We start from the raw sequence: 18,297 nt of genomic DNA on the forward strand, positions 1-18,297 counted from the left end.
AAACCTCGAAGTGCAATCAACTGGAACAAATATTTACATAATTAAATGAACAAAACATTTTTCTTGTACATTCTGGTTAATGGGATGTATAACACAAATCAGCTGAAGTAATGCCAAGTTTCCAAGATAAAAATCACAAGCACTTTGGATCGGGCAAACCCACCTATTGATGACTGCAATTAATGTGAAAATTCAGTGCCCAGAAATGTAAGGAACAAACCCTGGATTTGAGACATAAGTATTAAAGACAGAATAGCTTCTCCTGTTTAAATTGAGCTGCTTGTTCTCCCTTCTTCTCTCCTGACCAGCTGTAGGTGCTCAGTTAGAGGAATATCAAGCCCTGAAAATCTTGCTAAGTAACAAAGTTAAAATCTCTTCTGTTTTACATAATATTCTATTTCAAGAATTGTACTGCTGTCTTAAATACTGATATAGGGTAAAGATACAACACCTCCTGTGAAGTCTGACACAGGGAAAGGTTTTGAGACAATGACAAGATTTGTTAAGTACAACTGTTAAAAAAACCCAACACCAGCTATCTTTAACGAATCACACTTGGTGAAGTGTGAATGGATGTCTTTGTGGCAGCCTTATAAATCACAGTTATCATCTACAGATACTTTATATCAATACTGTATACTTATTATACAGATATTTTAAATCAATACCACCAGCAAGGTCTGAGCTCTAGGCAAACAAATATTAATTATATCAGGAGCAGCATTTTAGCTACCTCATAGCAAGTTTTCATACAACACATTTACCCAGTGAGAAGCACCCTACCCTGAAAATTCCCCTTCTGTGTTGTGCTCTGTAGTAGATTTCAGGTAAGTCTGCTTACCTTAAGTAAGTCTACTCAAGGATAAATAGCTATGCTATAGCTGAAATTATATTCTACATGGGCAACTAAATCTCTGGATGCATTGGAAATAAGTCCAGATGATTGCAGAGAAAGATGGTTACAGGTTGGCTCAGAGTCTTCATTGCACAGATTCCTTACCAAAGCTCAATGATCCAAGAAGATGCCTTGCCAAATGAACCACCTGATTTTTATACACCAAATAAGCCATTGACCCTAGACCTACCTGGGTAATGATATAAAATATGGCAATGTCTTGTTTTTAGTTACCTCCTGAAGTTGCTTTACACTTCAGGGAAGCTATTAACAGATAATGACTGTCACATGTTTACCACATTTCTGGGAAAATCATGTTCCCTCAAGAGTGCAATGCCTAAAAATAGTGAAGGAATTAGATGAGTCTTCTGTATGTACTCTCTACAGCCTAGAGATTCCTGAAATTTTATGAGAAACAGTATGGATTTTTTTATTATTATTTTGGAGGTCATCACCAAGACATACCATATTCTCATATTTTTTGTCATATTTTTGTAAAGAATAGATGCCATAGACTGATCAAAAGGCATAAGAGTGACTAGAAACATTTTGACTTGCTAAGAAACAAAAATATTTCTGATGCAAAGACTTGGTCAAGACATTTGCATATGTGAATGTGTCGGTCAAAATAAATAGGAATTAATCTCATAAATGAAGCAACAGAATTAGATGTGCTTAATCTTGAATTTCTCACTGAAAACACTGTGTAGAGAAAGCTCTCCTTTTTATACTGAGCAGATAAAAGTGAAGAAAAGTGTGAAGAATGAGTCCTGGCTTAAGGAGTTAGCTGGTTTTCCCCATAATAGCAGAATTTAAAATATCCATAGCCCATGAAGTTGTACTGGAGGCCTTCTGTTGATTTTTCTCAAGGATATCATTAAACAGATCCTTTTATTTGGACACCACAGGTTTAACAACCATAGGGAAGCCTTGGCAATCCTGGCCAGAAATGTTTCAGAGACACCACAATACAGTAATTGATCTTGCAGCTGTGTGGTAAACATTAAAGAGAACTTCTAAAATCACAGTAGTTGCCACTTCACTTTCAGTTAATCACACATCAATATCTCATTCCAACTTTGTGACAGGAAACCTGCAAATAATAAAAGATTCCTAACTATCTGATATATCTATCCTGTCAGCAGTATAAGGCAGTTCAATGCTCTACAATGCAAAATAATTGAGGAACAAACTTTCACCAAAGCATCAATGTGCTTACATTCTTTTCTGTGTTATATTGGATGCCCACATGCTCCTTTCAATTGCTGTCAAATTTCTTGAGAGGAAGAACACAGCAGGGTAAGTAAAACCTTATCTCTTCTAGCATCCAGATATTTTCTAAGTTCATCTACAAATTGCTGTATAAGGTACTTCATTCCTTCACTTTCTATCAGCACATCACCAGGAGTGCTGGTACAACCAGCAGAGATGTCTGGCGCCTGTCACTGATGTCAAATCTAATTTAATGCAGGACCTGACTCAAAGGACCTGATATTCCAGTGAAGATTAGAGGGAGTTCATGAAGTCTCTTTAGATGCACCATGATGGCCAAGACTGGGAGCAGAGAATTGTATCAGGTTTGTTGCTTTGGGTGGCAAAACGTCTGCTTGGGAAAGAGGTGGGATAGGTGAAGCTTAAAGGCAGCCTCAGTTTCTCATGGGATAAGGTTTGTGGGAAAGAAAGAAGTAGTGCAAGAGTCTTCTCCTTCCTCCATATGTAGAGGAGGATTTGTGTGCTGAGATGCCACAGAATACAGGAATTGCAGGGAATTAACAATATCAATATAGTCAGGTGGAAGTGTGAATATATGACTGAAGGCAAAGAATTAAAAAACCTTTATTCCTGAAATTTTCTGGGGTTTGTTTTTCAGATGAAGCAAGTGTTGGGAAAAGCAGAGATAGGAAGTGTTCAGTGATCCTCCACTTTTATTTCCTGGTCCTCCATGTGATTTTCACTTAGAATTACAATGGTAGGAGACATCATTGCAAGGTGGTCCAAGGAACCACCTAGGAGTGTGTGTGTTCCTCATTTTAACCTCCTTCCACACACCCAATCATCTCAGTTGACAAAGGTATAGTTCAAGACCTACTTAAAGAAAGAAGATTGACCATATAAAAGAAGAGAAAATTATTTCCATGGAAGCCTCCAAAACTCCAAAACCTGAAAGGAACCTGTAATTGTCTAATGTTTCTTTGAAGTGTTTGGAGAAACTACGTCATTTCCCACTTCATGTACACACAAAATAACCATTCAATTCTGATCTTGAAGAACACTGAGGTGGCTTTTTCCCTTTTCTAACTAATGCTCCATCTTGAAAAAAGTGGACCAGTAAATTATATAGGTGACAGCTTTTTTCTTTTTCACACTAACTGAGGATCCTTCCAACAAAGAGCATTTTAAATTCATCATTTGTGGTTCTGTAACATCTCTTTTGCACAGCTTGAGTAAAGCAGTCTGAAAACTAAATTCAGAATTTGACTTTCTCAAATGATAATGACTTTACCCAGGCCTTGAAAATGCACAAGGTCCCAAGCTTTAAAGATGTGATGTCACTAAACTCCTTTTGAACATGGACCAAAAGTGGCTCTTCAAAACGATGCCAGCCAAAGTCAAGCTTATAACTGAATTTACAAATTCAGTCATAGCTACATATTTCCATTGCTAAGTAAAATCCTACTGACTTTTCTTACACACTTGATCAGAAAACCTAGGAGAAACAGAGAAGATCCTCATTTGTGTTCATTCTTAAGATAATAATTTATTAAATTAAAACTTTTGTAATCAGGTGACGACAGTGGTGTTATTTAGGTAATCCTTACACCTTTCACAGATGGGAAATATGTCTCACCATACTTTAATATGTTAAAAGCTCAGGAGAATGAATCTCAGCTGACAGCATTTCCATACATAGACGCAGCAATCCATTTTCAGGCAAAACTCTACAGAGCTGACTCATGAAAACTCTAAGCTGTGGAAATATGAAGTATGAACTGCCTGTATCACAGTAACCATATGGTAAGGGACATATATCATAGAAAGTAATATTTTTTAGTGTGTGATTCAGTGATTCCATTTCACTGATTTTGTGCTTGCTTCAGAGGACATATGATCCTTGCACATCTCCTACACTGAATCCAGACGTGATTTGAGAAGCTTTACAACAAGCCCTCCTGTTTGATATAGTTTATATTTTTTCCTAAGTGAAAAAACAGTTTTCAAGGCTTCAAAATTATGTTGGAAACCATGACACAAAAAAATATATTGCTACAATTAAAAAAAAAGGGTGGAGAACTGTGAACATTAAATATTACAACATTGTTACGGAAATATAAGAGTATGGTAATACTTTAGCACATCTTCTTGGACAGATCACTTCAAAAATATTTTTCCTTGACAAATCCTTAAAAAAATTATTTTAAACACCTTTTGTGTGTTGTTTTTCCTTATGACAGTGCTTCCTTCGTACATTTTCATTTGCATTTTTTTTTAGCTACTGTGAAAAAAAAAGGAATAAAATATAGCTATACTGGCAACAGCAAGAAGCTGAAATAAGTATTTTGTGTGTATGCACGTATTTGTTCTACAAGAGACTTGAAAAAAACTTTTTGTCCTTGAAAGAAAATTATGTGCAAAGACTGGAACAAAGGAAATGTATTTGTTTTAGTTTGCAATCAAATTTTCAACACCCATCTAATTGCCTTTTCTGGCTTCATGTCCCAGGGGTCTCAGGCCATCCGCTGAGAAACGCTGTCTGAGGGAGGAACACACTGAGAAATAGAATGGCTTTGCAGTAGCAGAGCACCAAAAAAACCCTCCATCATCACTGTTATTGACAAAAAATGTAAGCTCAGGTTTCCATTTCAATAACATGTTTAAATTTCAGGAATTTCTTTCAATTTAAGCAACAAAAAAATAAATCAGCAGGTAACAGATACATTTCATGTGTTTTTTTTGTGCAGTTTAAATATTTTTGTTACTACCTGAAGTCTATTTCTGACACCAGATGTGATCCATAAATTCAGTCCCAGAGGACTGAAAAAAAATAATGAAGAACCCCACCATTTTTTCCATTTCTTTCATAGAGAAAAATGAAAACTTATTACCTCAGGAGAAGGCAGTTCAGTCATATCTACTGCACCACCAATTGGTGTAGAAAGAAGTTTGTCACCTAGAATACTTTTCAAGCAGTCTGCCATTACTTCCTGCTGTTTAGGGCTGCAGTGGTTCTCCAGAGACAGTACAACTGGATAGGCAGATGACTGGAAACATAATTTTAGGAGTTTATTATTAATAAATAAAAATATGAATAATTGCTTTTCCAAAATATCTTACAAAAGTCCCCTTGGCCATCTGTATTTACCTTCATTTTCAAAAACTTCAGAATATAGATCACTTGTTCCAGGTTAGTAACACAATAAAACAGGTAACATTTGTGGAAAAAAGAAAGCACAATTGAAGAAGAAAAAAGAAATGCACCTTCAGAAAGTTAAAACAGAGCTAGACTTATATGAAAAAAGAACTGCTTTGTTTTGGTTTAAAAAGGTAAAATCAGATTCTAAAATTAAAATTGACAACATAAAGCAGAATTAAATTTCTTTTGCTTTCGTTTATGACAGATTTTTTGACTACTTTTCAAGTAGACTATCAAGACTTGGATAGTCTCCCCAAAGCTTGTTCAGAAATTATTTCCTTTACATGAAGAAGCTATGCATTTTTTTTTATTTTTCACAATACCACAAACTTTTCTAGGGACAGTATACACTTTTCTCATCACACTGCTCAAGCAAGGGTAATTGAGTAAAAATTAAAGGTAAAAGGTGAAAAAGGGAAAATGAGTAAAAATTAGAGAATAACTCAAAAGAAATGCATCCATCTAAACTTATAAGTAAATCTCATAAGTTGCCGATAATACTGGTGGATACCAAAAATATGAATGAAATCTTTGCTCAGGCAGAACTTAAATTGTCAATAAGGAAAACACCATTTTATATTTTTCCTGTCTTTACATTTGAGCACTTGCTATTGACTTTTAAGAGAAGCAAAGCTCAGCCTGTGTGGACAGCTGGTACCAACCATTACCTGTTGTGATTTTATCATCTCATTGGCACTTGGGCTTGAGAACTGAAGTTTGAATTAGAGTTAAGCACAATTTGCTGTGTTAGCAAGAATAGGGAAGTTTTATCCAGTGGGTTTTGAAAAACAGTGGAATAAAATCATGTTTTTAATTTCACTTTTAAAATCAGAGACTAATTAAATTTTATATAGAAAACAGAAAAAAAACACAGCTTTGATTAACACTGAGAAAGCTATAAATACATATGCGTGAAAATCCACACAAATTTATGATCGTGGATGTATATATTCACACACATAATGCTGGCCTGATTCTGAGATTTATCTTAATAGTCATTCAGCACTTCCTTTGAGCAGGAGTTTTGCCAGAAGCTTATACAAAAGCCTGAGACAGTGCAAAAACTCTCCAGATTTCAGTGAAAGGAACTTTGCTCTGATGAGTCACCTGACTAAAAAACATCAGTAGTTGCTAACATTTATCAGTGTCAACATTCAAAATCAAAAGAGAGGAAATGGAAAACAAAGTCTCAGACTCATCTATTATCTAATATTTTTGTCTATTTTATAAATTCACACATAGGATACAAGACAGACTCATAGCAGCAGAAGAATAAGTGACAAAAAAACCTTTAAAAGATATAAGGAAGGAGGAAAACATCAGACCAGTTCTGAACTAGGTCTTCAATATATATTCAGTCCTTGTTTAAATTATGTCAGGTGAGAATTCCACCTAACAAGCTGAGTGAGATCACCTGAATCCTTTGCACTAAGTTTGGTTTATATTCATTATCAGGAAAAATGATGATGATTCCTTTAAAAAGATTTTAAAATACATTAAGAACAAATAGCACAATTGCTCTGTAATTAGTTTTTAAAATACCATTGCCACAGTCTCTGTTGCATTTTTTTTTTACCCTGGAGAATTTACAAGAACCATGTCCCCACTTAGTTAAAGCCACCATCCCATTCTACCCAACTCATGTATACACACACAGATCTGTACGTACCATAAATGCATACTTGTCAATCACATGAATTACAGAACGAAATGGAATTTTGCTTGTTAAAGTGTGACCATGATACACAATAGGTTCATTGTTGATGCCATCCCAGCAGTCAATCTCCAGGCAACGGCATCCTTTTAAGAGAGCACTTCAGAAGAACAAGAGAAACAATTTTACAGTCAAAAGAAAGATACCAAACTTTTTTATACAAGTTGCTGTGTTTCTGATTACAAGCACAGGGATTAATTACAGAAAAAACACCTCATTTTCACCATAAATATAAATCCTACAGAATTATATGAGACAGACATACTTTCTGTTTCTGCTTATTTTAGGTGTGTGTTATTTAATAAACTTTATTAGACCTTTAAAGAATATGGGATTACCTGCATTATCTTCCTTAAAAGGCTAAAAATCAAAGATTTCAATAAAGGAATTTTGGAACAAAGGCAAATTGCCACTTAAAATAAAAGCATAAATATTTTAAATGCTCTTTTGTGCTACTATTCCAAACTTGCTTAGAATTTTAAGAATCATTATATTTAAAAATCTATTGTACTTAGAGAATCAGGTTGCAGTTGGTCTTTACATAAATCAGTTCCTCTCCCCAGACCACATTTCTAAGTGCTAAAGTTTCTGAGACACCCTGACTTTACTGTTTTAATCTGAATATGTTAGTGTCATCCCTTAAATTCTTAGGTTTCTAATATTTGACTTGCAACTATCTGAAACATTTCTTATAAACTGTTTTACTTAATTACCAATCTGGCTTTTACATCCTGCTTTTCACACATTAACAATATGTCAAATATGCCTTTAGCTGATTTTAGCATTTTCCTCACACATATAGGAGATAGAGAGGGGGTTATACCGTCTTTGCAATTACTTTCAGCAATGCAGCATTAACATAATGGAATTTTAAATACTGTTAGAGATTCAGTACTGTTTCTGATGGTTGCAAGTCACTATAGAACATCAAGAGAGAAACCACAAAAAATAAAAAAGGGTTCAGATAGATGATGTTTCCTGCTGCTTTCTCTTCATTAAAGTAGTACAAATAATAGGAATTCTGGATGCATCTCCTCTTAATTCTTAATATATCCTGCCCTCACAGTGTTGCATTTACTACACAATTAATCTCCTTCTTCCCTGCCTTGGCAATAAGGCATCCTGGTCATCACCCTCTTGGAGTCACACACTGCACAGATTCCTCTCCCTGCTGCCTATTTGAATGCCCATGTTTTGTTGTTTTTGTTGTTTCTAACCTGCCCACACTGCAACCTGCACTGAACACAGATATCCTTGACACAGACATACTCCAACACACATCCTCTACATTGAACAGATCAGAGCTTGCCCGGGAATTTTACATTTCTTTCAGGGAGTTATTTATTTTTGCATGGCGTGTTGAGATTAAAAACTGATTTAATCATGTACTGTACAATATACTATAGATTTCATTTGCTGCAAGGTTGATTTTCTGAGATGTAAGTGAAAAAAATAGATTGCTTCCAGACTATGAACAGATGGTTTGGCAAATATATTGAAAAGTGTACACACAAAATAAAATACCACTCTCATTTCAACTTGTATCTTTGATGGCTTTGTCCCTTATTTCCAAGTAGGATTGTATGTGACTTAGCATTAATTAAAAAAACAAAAAGCCAAAGAAAGTTTAAAATATTAAAAAATTATGTCTATATACCTGGTATATCCCCATAAGTGACTGGGTCCCATTAGTTGGTCAGCTATCAAGTAGGTGTTGTGAGAAGATGAAATAAAATAGTCACATAATGGCTGGTTCATATCTTGATAGATGGTCTTGTGCTGGCTTTTAAATATTGAACATTCTTCTGAGCTCATGTACCTTATAAATCCTTCAAATGACAACTGCCTTTTCTTCCTCACTAAAAAAAAACAAAAGGAAAAAAAGAAATCTCTGCTGTGAAGCCACTCTGATGCACTTCCTGAAATTTTTAATAGCCAATTCTGAGCACTGCTAAAGGTTATACAGCACAACGCTTTCCTGCAATTTTAAAATTCACACCAAATGTATAAACAACACAAACATCAGATACGTGTGACTCTGGAGCTGAATTGCTGTGGTTCAAACTTCTGAGAGGAAATAAATGTGTTTTGACACTTTTATTCTTCTATGGACAGCACTAAGAAGAATTTTCAGTAGTCCTAATTAAATATAAATAAAATATTTGTCATTTACTTTGGAAAGTAACATGCCAGACAACGTGTTAAGGGAATCTTCTTTTCTCTTTAAAAAGAACCAGGATTGTTCTCTAAAAAGTCAGACATTCTCAATATGATCTTGCAGAAACTATGACTTCTAGCACCAAATGTCTTCACCAGGGGTGGAAAATTCCAAATAAATATTGATCAAATCATGTTTAGAAATATTTGAAATAAAAATAGCATTGTAATCAAAGAAATAACTGCCTACACAGATGAATTGCAAATCAAGCTTATTACACTACTATATTTATAACAAAATGAACTAATTGAGTCCATACCAGTGATAGTCATCCCATTTGTTTTGGTTTTGACTGATTTAATGGCAAACAGAGCCATTACACTGCCAGCTACTGCTCTCAATGTCATGTATGCAATGCAGTCATTTTACAAATGATATAATTTCAAAAGTTAGATTTGCTTCAAAATACAGTTTGAATTAGTGAGGGATTTTGTCCAGTTCTTCCTCTAAAATAATTTTATTGTCACCATTAGGCTAGTAGTTAACAATAAGTAAATAATCCAAGATTATTTTATGTTAATAATAACTTAGAAGTCGATGTATACAAACTTGGGGACTGGAAATACCTGTAGGAAAACCCCCTTTTCCGCCCTAGTAATTAAACTGCAGCTATAAGAATCAGAATGTACAAGTTAGAATTGCAATTATCGATCTTTGGTGTGTGACAGACTGAAAGTTTTAAACCTGGATGAGAATTTACAGAAAATAATTGTTTCTCAATTACACAGGTCTTTGAACTAGAAAACTTGCAATGTTTTACAATGATAAAGAAAAACAGAAGGGCATCCAGACATCAAACATGCATTCACCCAACAACTTATTCCTACCAGAAGTCTTTCTGAAGTTATTCTTCCAGTCTTTCATTGATGAAGAATCCACAGACAACCCAATAAAACCATTTCAACAGCTAAATAACCTTGATAGGAAATTTTTCATAATTAGGAAACAGAAATTTACCCTGAAACTTCCTTGCTGTCCAAAATATTTGTTCTGCTTGGTATTATTCCTCTCCTCTTTTTTCACACTTTTTCTCTTATGAACACTGCTCTTGCACTTCCCACTTTCCACTCCTTTCTTCAAAAACAAATCCAATCCAGGGCATCTTTCTGTTTCAGATTTCTGATAATTTTCATTTTTCTGCTATCCAGCCATACTGTTAATCTTTCATAGGAGAAAACAGGATACTATTTCTTCATGGAATGTCCTGACAGACTGCTACTCACCTTTGCCATCTTACAAGGGTTTACATATTTATTATTTTCTCCATTTTTTTTTCTAGTCACTGACAGTGACTAGTTCTTTGGATGTTCCCTTTCTAAAACAGATATTACATTTGATCTTTTCCGGTCTTTCAATTCATCATTCATTTCCCCCCTATTTTCAAAAGTAACCTTTGACTTGTATTAGTCAAGCTTGTTACAATTTTCTAAGAACTTGGATTTGTCAACCTGTCTTCACTGACCTGATTACATCATTTAAGAAGGTCCTACCCTGTTCCATCCATATTTTTGACTGAGATCTTACTCAGATTAATAATATTAATAATATCACAGAGACAACTGTACTTATTGCATCAGGAATTTCTTTTGTCTTCTTTTAGCTGAGAGATTTGCAGGATGACTTCTTGCCACCTTGATGGCTCTTGAAAAGTGAATCCTATAGATTTATCCACATGCACGTGTTATATTGTTCTATACTTGTAACAACTGGATTAAGTTTCTACTGTCTGGATCTTTAAAAAACATTTTGAATTTTTTCACATTACTCAAAACAGAATACACTCATCCTGTATGCTTTGCCTATAATGAATTACATGAACTGTCTGGATTTCATTTTGGATTATTTTTTTTTCATGGTCTATATATTTCTCTGAGCAATTAAAAGTAGAGCTAGTAACTATTTTATTTTGTGTGTGTGTGTGTGTACATATTTTATTTTCTACCTTTTCTGCATTTATTTATTAAATTAGTGAAAAAATGCTGGCTTTTCAAAGTCTTGCTTTTTTTCTGAATTATTTATGATGTTTTCCTGGTTCTTGTCATTGACAAAAGTTAACTGCAATATTCTCAAGAGAAATTAATGTTTAGGCAAATATGCTAATGAGCATAATCCCCAAAAAATGAACATCTAGCATTGTTTTGTTAGTCAATATGTAAGCTCATAGACTTCAGTAAAACAGTCAGCTCATGTCTCCAACCAACAGACTAAAAATCTTTGTATTTTTACAGAGCTTACATTTCTGAGGAATAGCCCAGCCATGCTATTTTCTGACCACTTACAGACATTTTCTGCTTCTACATTAAAGGAAATGGGAATTCATCTCCATAACTATTCCACAATGAAAAGACTTTCATCAAGACCTTACATTTCTCCCCTGGAGGAACCTCAGTCTTTTTCTCCGTTAGGACCTTTTAGCAGTAGTTAGTGTGCACACACATATCCATCTGTTGTAGAAAGGGAAGGCAAGAAAAGATTTCTGTCTTCTCATTGCCTCTTTTTGTTCACAAATTTCAATGATTTTTTTTTCCTGCCCTCCTCTTTTGGATAGTGTGCAATTCATTTTATTAACAATATTACTTTATATTGTTTGGGGTTTTTTTAAATCTGATTTAATAAAAAATTATTTTTCTCATTCCTCCTGTTAAGGTAAACTCCAGCTCTGCCATATATACAAATACTGTCGTATCAGAGAGGAATTATGGATATAATCTGGATATTTGAAAAACTTGGATTACATTATACATTATTTTTAGAATGTATTACATTCCATTTTTCTTATTTACCTTGGAATTTCTTTGAAAGTGTTTCTCTTCAGAAAGAAAAAATGGAAAACTATCACAAGATGTTTGCTGCCCTGAAGGCCTTTAGAGTACCCGCAATGAGGCAGACAAAACAAGCATGAAATCACTCTGCACTGGCCAGAGCCTCCTGCACGACCCGTTTTCTCCTGAAAGGACTGAGTACAACCTGCAGCCCTGCCAGGGTCTGGGAGAGGTGTCTGGACTGAAATAGAGACTCAGGAGTGGGGAGGAGAAGAGCCTGAACTGAATGTGAGACTAGGAAATGTGGAGAGAGAAATGTTTCCCATGTTTTTAAATGTATGTGAGTGCTCTTTGCTTCCAGAGAGCTAAATGAGTAATTAAATGTCTATGGTACTTGGGACAGAGACAGTGGAGTGGGTACAGATACATTTGCTGGGAATTTTAGGGGTGAACTCATGAGAAATACTTGCAATCAGAGACAAGGGTTTTACTCTGCTATAATGGAAGGAGGAATCTTTCAGTCATTAAAAGTCAGGCAGAAACATCATCAGATGGAATTTCATACTATGAAACTTGACTACATCAGTATGAAACATTCATGCTCTAAAGGAACAGTAAAGAGAGAAGTATTTCCTTGACTAAAGTTATAATACACTTAATTCTTTTCTAGTCTCAGTTTATATTCTAGGGAGGCTTTTTCTCCCTTACCCACACTTACAGCTGGAGCATGCTGGAATAAAGTATCTATCTGAACAGCAGTTCAGTTTTCTAAGGGTTTATATCTCATAATCACCTTGTCTTGAAAATTTTCCCTGAGACTAGACTTTTACACATCTTTTCATAATCTGATATATTGTGTCTCACAAATCCAGCCACAGCCATTGTCTTAGCTGAGATTTTTAAGCCATCTTTCTTACTTCACATGATTTTTTATGAAATCTGTGGGAGTTTGGCAGAGATGTCTACTTTATTAAGTTTGATTTACATTGGCCAATGGGATCAAATGCTCTCTTCTGCAAATTTGTGCTCTATATCCTGCTCTGTCTCACATACACAAAAAATCCCAAAAAAACCTTCACGACTGTGTGCACTAGGAATAAACTGAGAATGTTTTTTTTTTGCTTCACAAATACATTCTGGATTACTCAAAGTCCCTGTCTGACAGATGCACCAGGCTTATATTGTTATTTACAAAGCAAGCTGGTTTTTTTTAAGACAGGATTGCATTTTTGCCCTGTTTTTGTATTGCCTAGCAGGAAAATAGTCAGGAGTAGAGTCCTTGAATGGCTCTACATTGTAAATAATACTGGGATGCACTTTCTTATCCTCACTGTGCCTCTAATCCTATCTATGTAAATGAGAAATTTTTTTTTTAAAAAAAGATATATATACCAAGCTTAAAAAAATTATTTAGTTAGCATGTTTTCTTTAATCTCATTTAATGAGTTGAGTCTTCTATTCAAAGCTAATAGTAAAATGGGAAGATAATGGAATGTTTGGGAAGAATAAAACTGTCATTTGGGTGCTAGTAAGACACACCTGTCAGGTGTGAATCACCTATTTTGTGATCAATTCCATAGAAATGGCTCTTCCTACCAAAAATGCAAGGTTTTAGCATACACGTGAAAAAAATCTGTTAGTGTAGTATTTTGACATTAGGCATTTAAATTGTATAACAAAAATGAAAGATTAGTTTATTCCATACTGTCCTGGGCTAGCTACAGTACCTACAGAGAGTAAATTCAAAGTTATCTGGCTCAATGATTTTGAAAATCTCTCTGCACAAATGTTAGGGATGCACTAGATGCTATAAATGGATTTATTTAAATTATATGTAAAATGTAGTCATTGTTTTCATCCTAATCTTGACATACCAGTGCTATCACATTTATGAGAGAATGGTCATTACTATTGGCAAACCTGTCAATCAAATGTCAAAGCCTGCCCTTTTCCCTTTTTGTAAGACACAGGGAGGGCAAGGGTGACAGATGAGTCCAACAGATCATCCTGATGAATAATGTTCTGTAGCAAATTCAGAACGACACTTACACAAAATGGTCTATCACAATACCATATGAGTCATCTCTCATGTCAATCATAACTGGAACTTTTCAATAAATATGTTTGAGTGGGAGTATGAATTCACTCAAAGGAGCATGAACAATACAGAGGTTATTTTGTTCAGAGAGATTATTTCCAATAACAAGACAAACAAATTTATCACAGGTGAAGAAACAAACAAGAAATTGTCTCAGCATCTGAAATTTGAACCAGACATTAAATTAAACCCATAGAAAATTCATTTGATATTTATAAAGGTGTTTTCTAATGGACTGAAGATTGTTCATTGTTTAACTGTGCTATAGATTTTAACTTTCCCATCAAAACACGTAACACAAAATAAAAGGAACCTTTTAAGCTGGTAATTTGAACAATTAGCAAACATTAGTTTCTCTGAAAGAGCAGAATATGTTTAATAAAATACAGTTAAATTTGAAAGGCAACCTTTAAGAGTAAAGGCATAAGGAGTCACAAGTTTTTATTACTGGACAGTAAGTGCCTCTAAATGAAACACCAAATATTCTTCTGTTTCTCATTGAAAAAGTGGCATTTTCCATTTTCTTCTTCCACCACAGGTCAGCATAGAAAATCCCATGCTATTTTCCCAGAAGAAATATTTTCCCTTTGGGTTTGTTTTATTTAACCACTTATCAATTCCACCCGTTTTCAACGACTGGGAACCAAGGAAACGAAAGAATTTAACATATTCCACTGAATAAAGTAACAGCTTGCAGCAAAATGCAGTTATATCCTTTTCCTAGTTGTAAATTTTGCCACAAGTTGAAATCAGTGACGTTCAGCAGAAGTGTTACACCCCAACTTGAGGCACCTTTACATAGGTAAAGAACAAATTACAGATTTATGAAGCCCTCCTCATCTCAGTGTTCTAGTGATTCACAAAAGGTGACCAGGCACCTACAAAAATTTTCCACAGTGCTCCTGCAAGGAAGTCAGAAGGACATAAAAGTCTTGTCTGAGGCCTTGAATTTTCACTAAATGACTCAAGGGAGAGAAGCAGAGAAGAAAAATGGCAGATATGGACCTTAAGAAAAACAAATAGAAAATGGTTTGTAATGAGCTGAAGAACAGAATTTATAGAAGGACTAGAAATAAAAAGATAAAGAAATGACAGAAAAAAGAACAGAGCAGAGAAAGGAGGGCACCATGAAAAGAAATTAAAACACAGGAAGAAAACATAATAAATAGATGAAAAGACATGCTTTTAAAGAAATAAATAAATGAGGTTTAGGAAAACACAGTCATTGAGAGAAGCACAAGAAAAAAGAGCTACATATCAAATAGTTAAACAGTACATACCTTCATCAATGGGTTCATACTTCATAATAATTTCTAAGGCAGTTGTTTCATTAGCTTCAGTTTGAAATTGTTCTTTTATAAGAAATTTAAGGAGCTGGCTGTCAGGTAGAATTTTGCCATCTGTCGAGTAAGCCTTGAATAGTTCTTCAAATTCAGGCCTGTGTACAAGAGCTCGATAAATTGCTCTGAAGTCGTCCACGCTAATAATATTTCCTGACTGTTTGTCAACAGTTTTCTGAGGGAAAAAAGCAACCAAAATTTATTAAAAAAAAAAAGAAATTAATGAAACAACATGAAATTATACAAAGTTATGCACCAAACACTCTTTTATAACTGACCATAAGAGTGAGCATCATAGAAGAATCCTCAGGCAACAATGACTACAATCAGATTACACTCCTCAACATTTTTAGATGACACTTTGTGTGCTACAAATATTTTATATAAAGTAAAATGGACCATATGACACAATTAGCATCTAAATAAGTGCAATAAATTTAGATTTAATGCATTTTTAATATTCAAACACATTGTAGAAAATCTTTAAAATGCTATGCATTAAAATAAATGTGCAGCATAAAACTTATCAAGTGGAAAATATATTTAGTATAATACCTCTCCAACAGCTATTTACACCATATTGTAACTACTGTCAGTCAAATTTGCATACAAAATCAGCAACCAGTAATCTTAAAAATGAAATAAGGATGACCAAATTACCAAGAAATACAAACCTTTCAACACTTCAAATAAGAAACAATATTCAAGTTTGAAGACAAGATATTTTGTAATAACCTATGACATCATGTTCTATTCTTAACAAGCCAGAATGTTTAATTGAGATTAATTATTCACACTTTCAGAATTCTTGAATTGTAAGCTTGTTTTCATACAGCTTACAAAATGTTAGCATAGTAATTAATTTCTGTGTTTCAGTATAAAAGCCACTAGAAAAGTTAAAAGGCCAAAAGAATTTGAGAATAATGCTTTATTACCATTTCTGCTTTTTACATTTTTCACAGGTTTAACAATTCTATTTTTCCTTTAAAATTTTCTACTTAAAATAAGTAACTGCATATATATATAAATAAGCATAGAAATAAATATATGTATTGCATATATATAAATAACTGCATTTATATATAAATATAAATATAGAATATATTTATATATAATAACATATGGAAATAATATAATATAATATAATATAATATAATATAATATAATATAATATTATATTATATATTATATTATATTATATTATATTAAATTATATTATATTATATTATATATTATATTATATTATATTATATTATATTATATTATATTATATTATATTATATTATATTATATTATATTATATTATATGTATAAGATATGTAATATGTATATTAAGATATAATAGCATATATATAATAATATATAACATATTCTATTCTATTATATATACTGTATACTATATACTATGTATATTAATATTGTTTATTAATAAGTAATATAAAATATAGTATTTACTATATACTATATGCTGTATATTGTATTTATTATATGTTATATATTAATTAATTATATATTTATTAATTAATTAATATAAATATAGAAATATAAATGTTTCTAACATTTTGGCCTGATTTTTGCTTAAAACTTGCCAAATCAAGAGAAATCTTCTGACAAAACTGCTCACAAAAACCACAAATGGCAATCCACTGCCTCAGTGATTATCACTGTAAGCTGATGAAAATTTTCAGTTGTTGGCTCCTTAAAGTGAGACTGCCAAAGAGACCACGTTCCAGCATCCAAATATCCAAACATGGCACTTACTGTGGCTGGTTTGGCTTCCACAGAAATGTCTATAAACAGGAAATTGTTTACTTGAGCTCTGGCTGCTCTTTGATCAAGACTTTGGATTACTGCTAAATTAGATTGGTTTTGAAGCCATACCATGAAAGCTAAAAGTTTAAAGATCCAGTGCCAGTTCCTTCCTATGCAGTAAAGTTCCTACTGTGCTTCTGAATAAGTACAATAGGAATAAAAATATTTTAGATAACTGAAACGAGTACAAAATTAAATTTCACGAGGAGTTCTAGTGAAAAAATCTTACAAATGAGTACTTCAGTATTTGCTTTGAGTTTGTGAAGGAGAATAATAATGATCATTATTAACAGAAATCACCAGCAAGAAAATATTTCTGTACAAATGCTAATTATACACATTTCATTACTGCTGAGAAATTCCCCATCTAAGGTTGATTTCTTCCATCCAATTTTTAATGTTCTTAACAATGCTGCAAATTTGTTCATAACCATTAAGCAGGAAAAGAAAATACAAACTTATTTTGAAAATAAACAGTCTATCAGGACTTGGAGGATGTTCACTTAGTTACTGGCACAAAGAGAAGCTGGACAAAAAAGTAAATTTTCTATTTTAGTTGCCTCCTGATGAAATACAGGCAATAATACTACACAAAAGAACTCTTCAAATTAAAGTTATAAAAATCATGTCACTATAAAAAAGATATTGTAAATTTTGGGGGTAGATTTTTATCATTCCTATTTTTATTAATGCACATCAAAATTTGCTGTTCAGAAAAAGAAGAGACAAAGTCTTGAGAGAAATTATATGAAAATTTATTATTCCTTAAAACCTTAATGTTCATAATCCTGATACTGCTCAAAAGAGTATTATAGTAAAATAAACTCAAAGAGAACAGACTAGAAAAAAAGCTGATCATTCCTTAAAATTAGTTTTCTATAAAATGTATTTTGCTATGTATAACCATTAGATTAACTGCTGATGTGCAGTTAATTACAAAGATGTCAGTAACATTCCTTTCCAGAATGCTTTGGATTTTTACATATTATTTCACTGATGTAATATTTGAACCCCCCAAACTACTGAATCCCTGTAAATCTTTCTCAA

At 33.3% G+C, this 18,297-nt stretch overlaps 1 protein-coding gene across 1 annotated transcript in view; it reads right to left on the reverse strand.

Moving 5' to 3' along the window:
• PLCZ1 (phospholipase C zeta 1) overlaps positions 1-18,297 on the reverse strand; it is a 45,532-nt gene that overhangs the window by 24,069 nt on the left and 3,166 nt on the right. Inside the window, exons 3-6 of the mRNA XM_088055054.1 lie at positions 15,379-15,613; positions 8,678-8,879; positions 6,976-7,120; positions 4,999-5,154 (exon numbers count right to left, since the gene is read on the reverse strand). Coding sequence (XP_087911180.1) covers positions 4,999-5,154; positions 6,976-7,120; positions 8,678-8,879; positions 15,379-15,613 — 738 coding nt within the window. The remainder of the gene's footprint in view (positions 1-4,998; positions 5,155-6,975; positions 7,121-8,677; positions 8,880-15,378; positions 15,614-18,297) is intronic.

The sequence above is a fragment of the Pseudopodoces humilis genome, chromosome 5 (assembly GCF_049639895.1).
Source record: "Pseudopodoces humilis isolate 2021_Gansu_Grassland_sample_001 chromosome 5, ASM4963989v1, whole genome shotgun sequence".
Lineage (NCBI taxonomy): Eukaryota > Metazoa > Chordata > Aves > Passeriformes > Paridae > Pseudopodoces > Pseudopodoces humilis.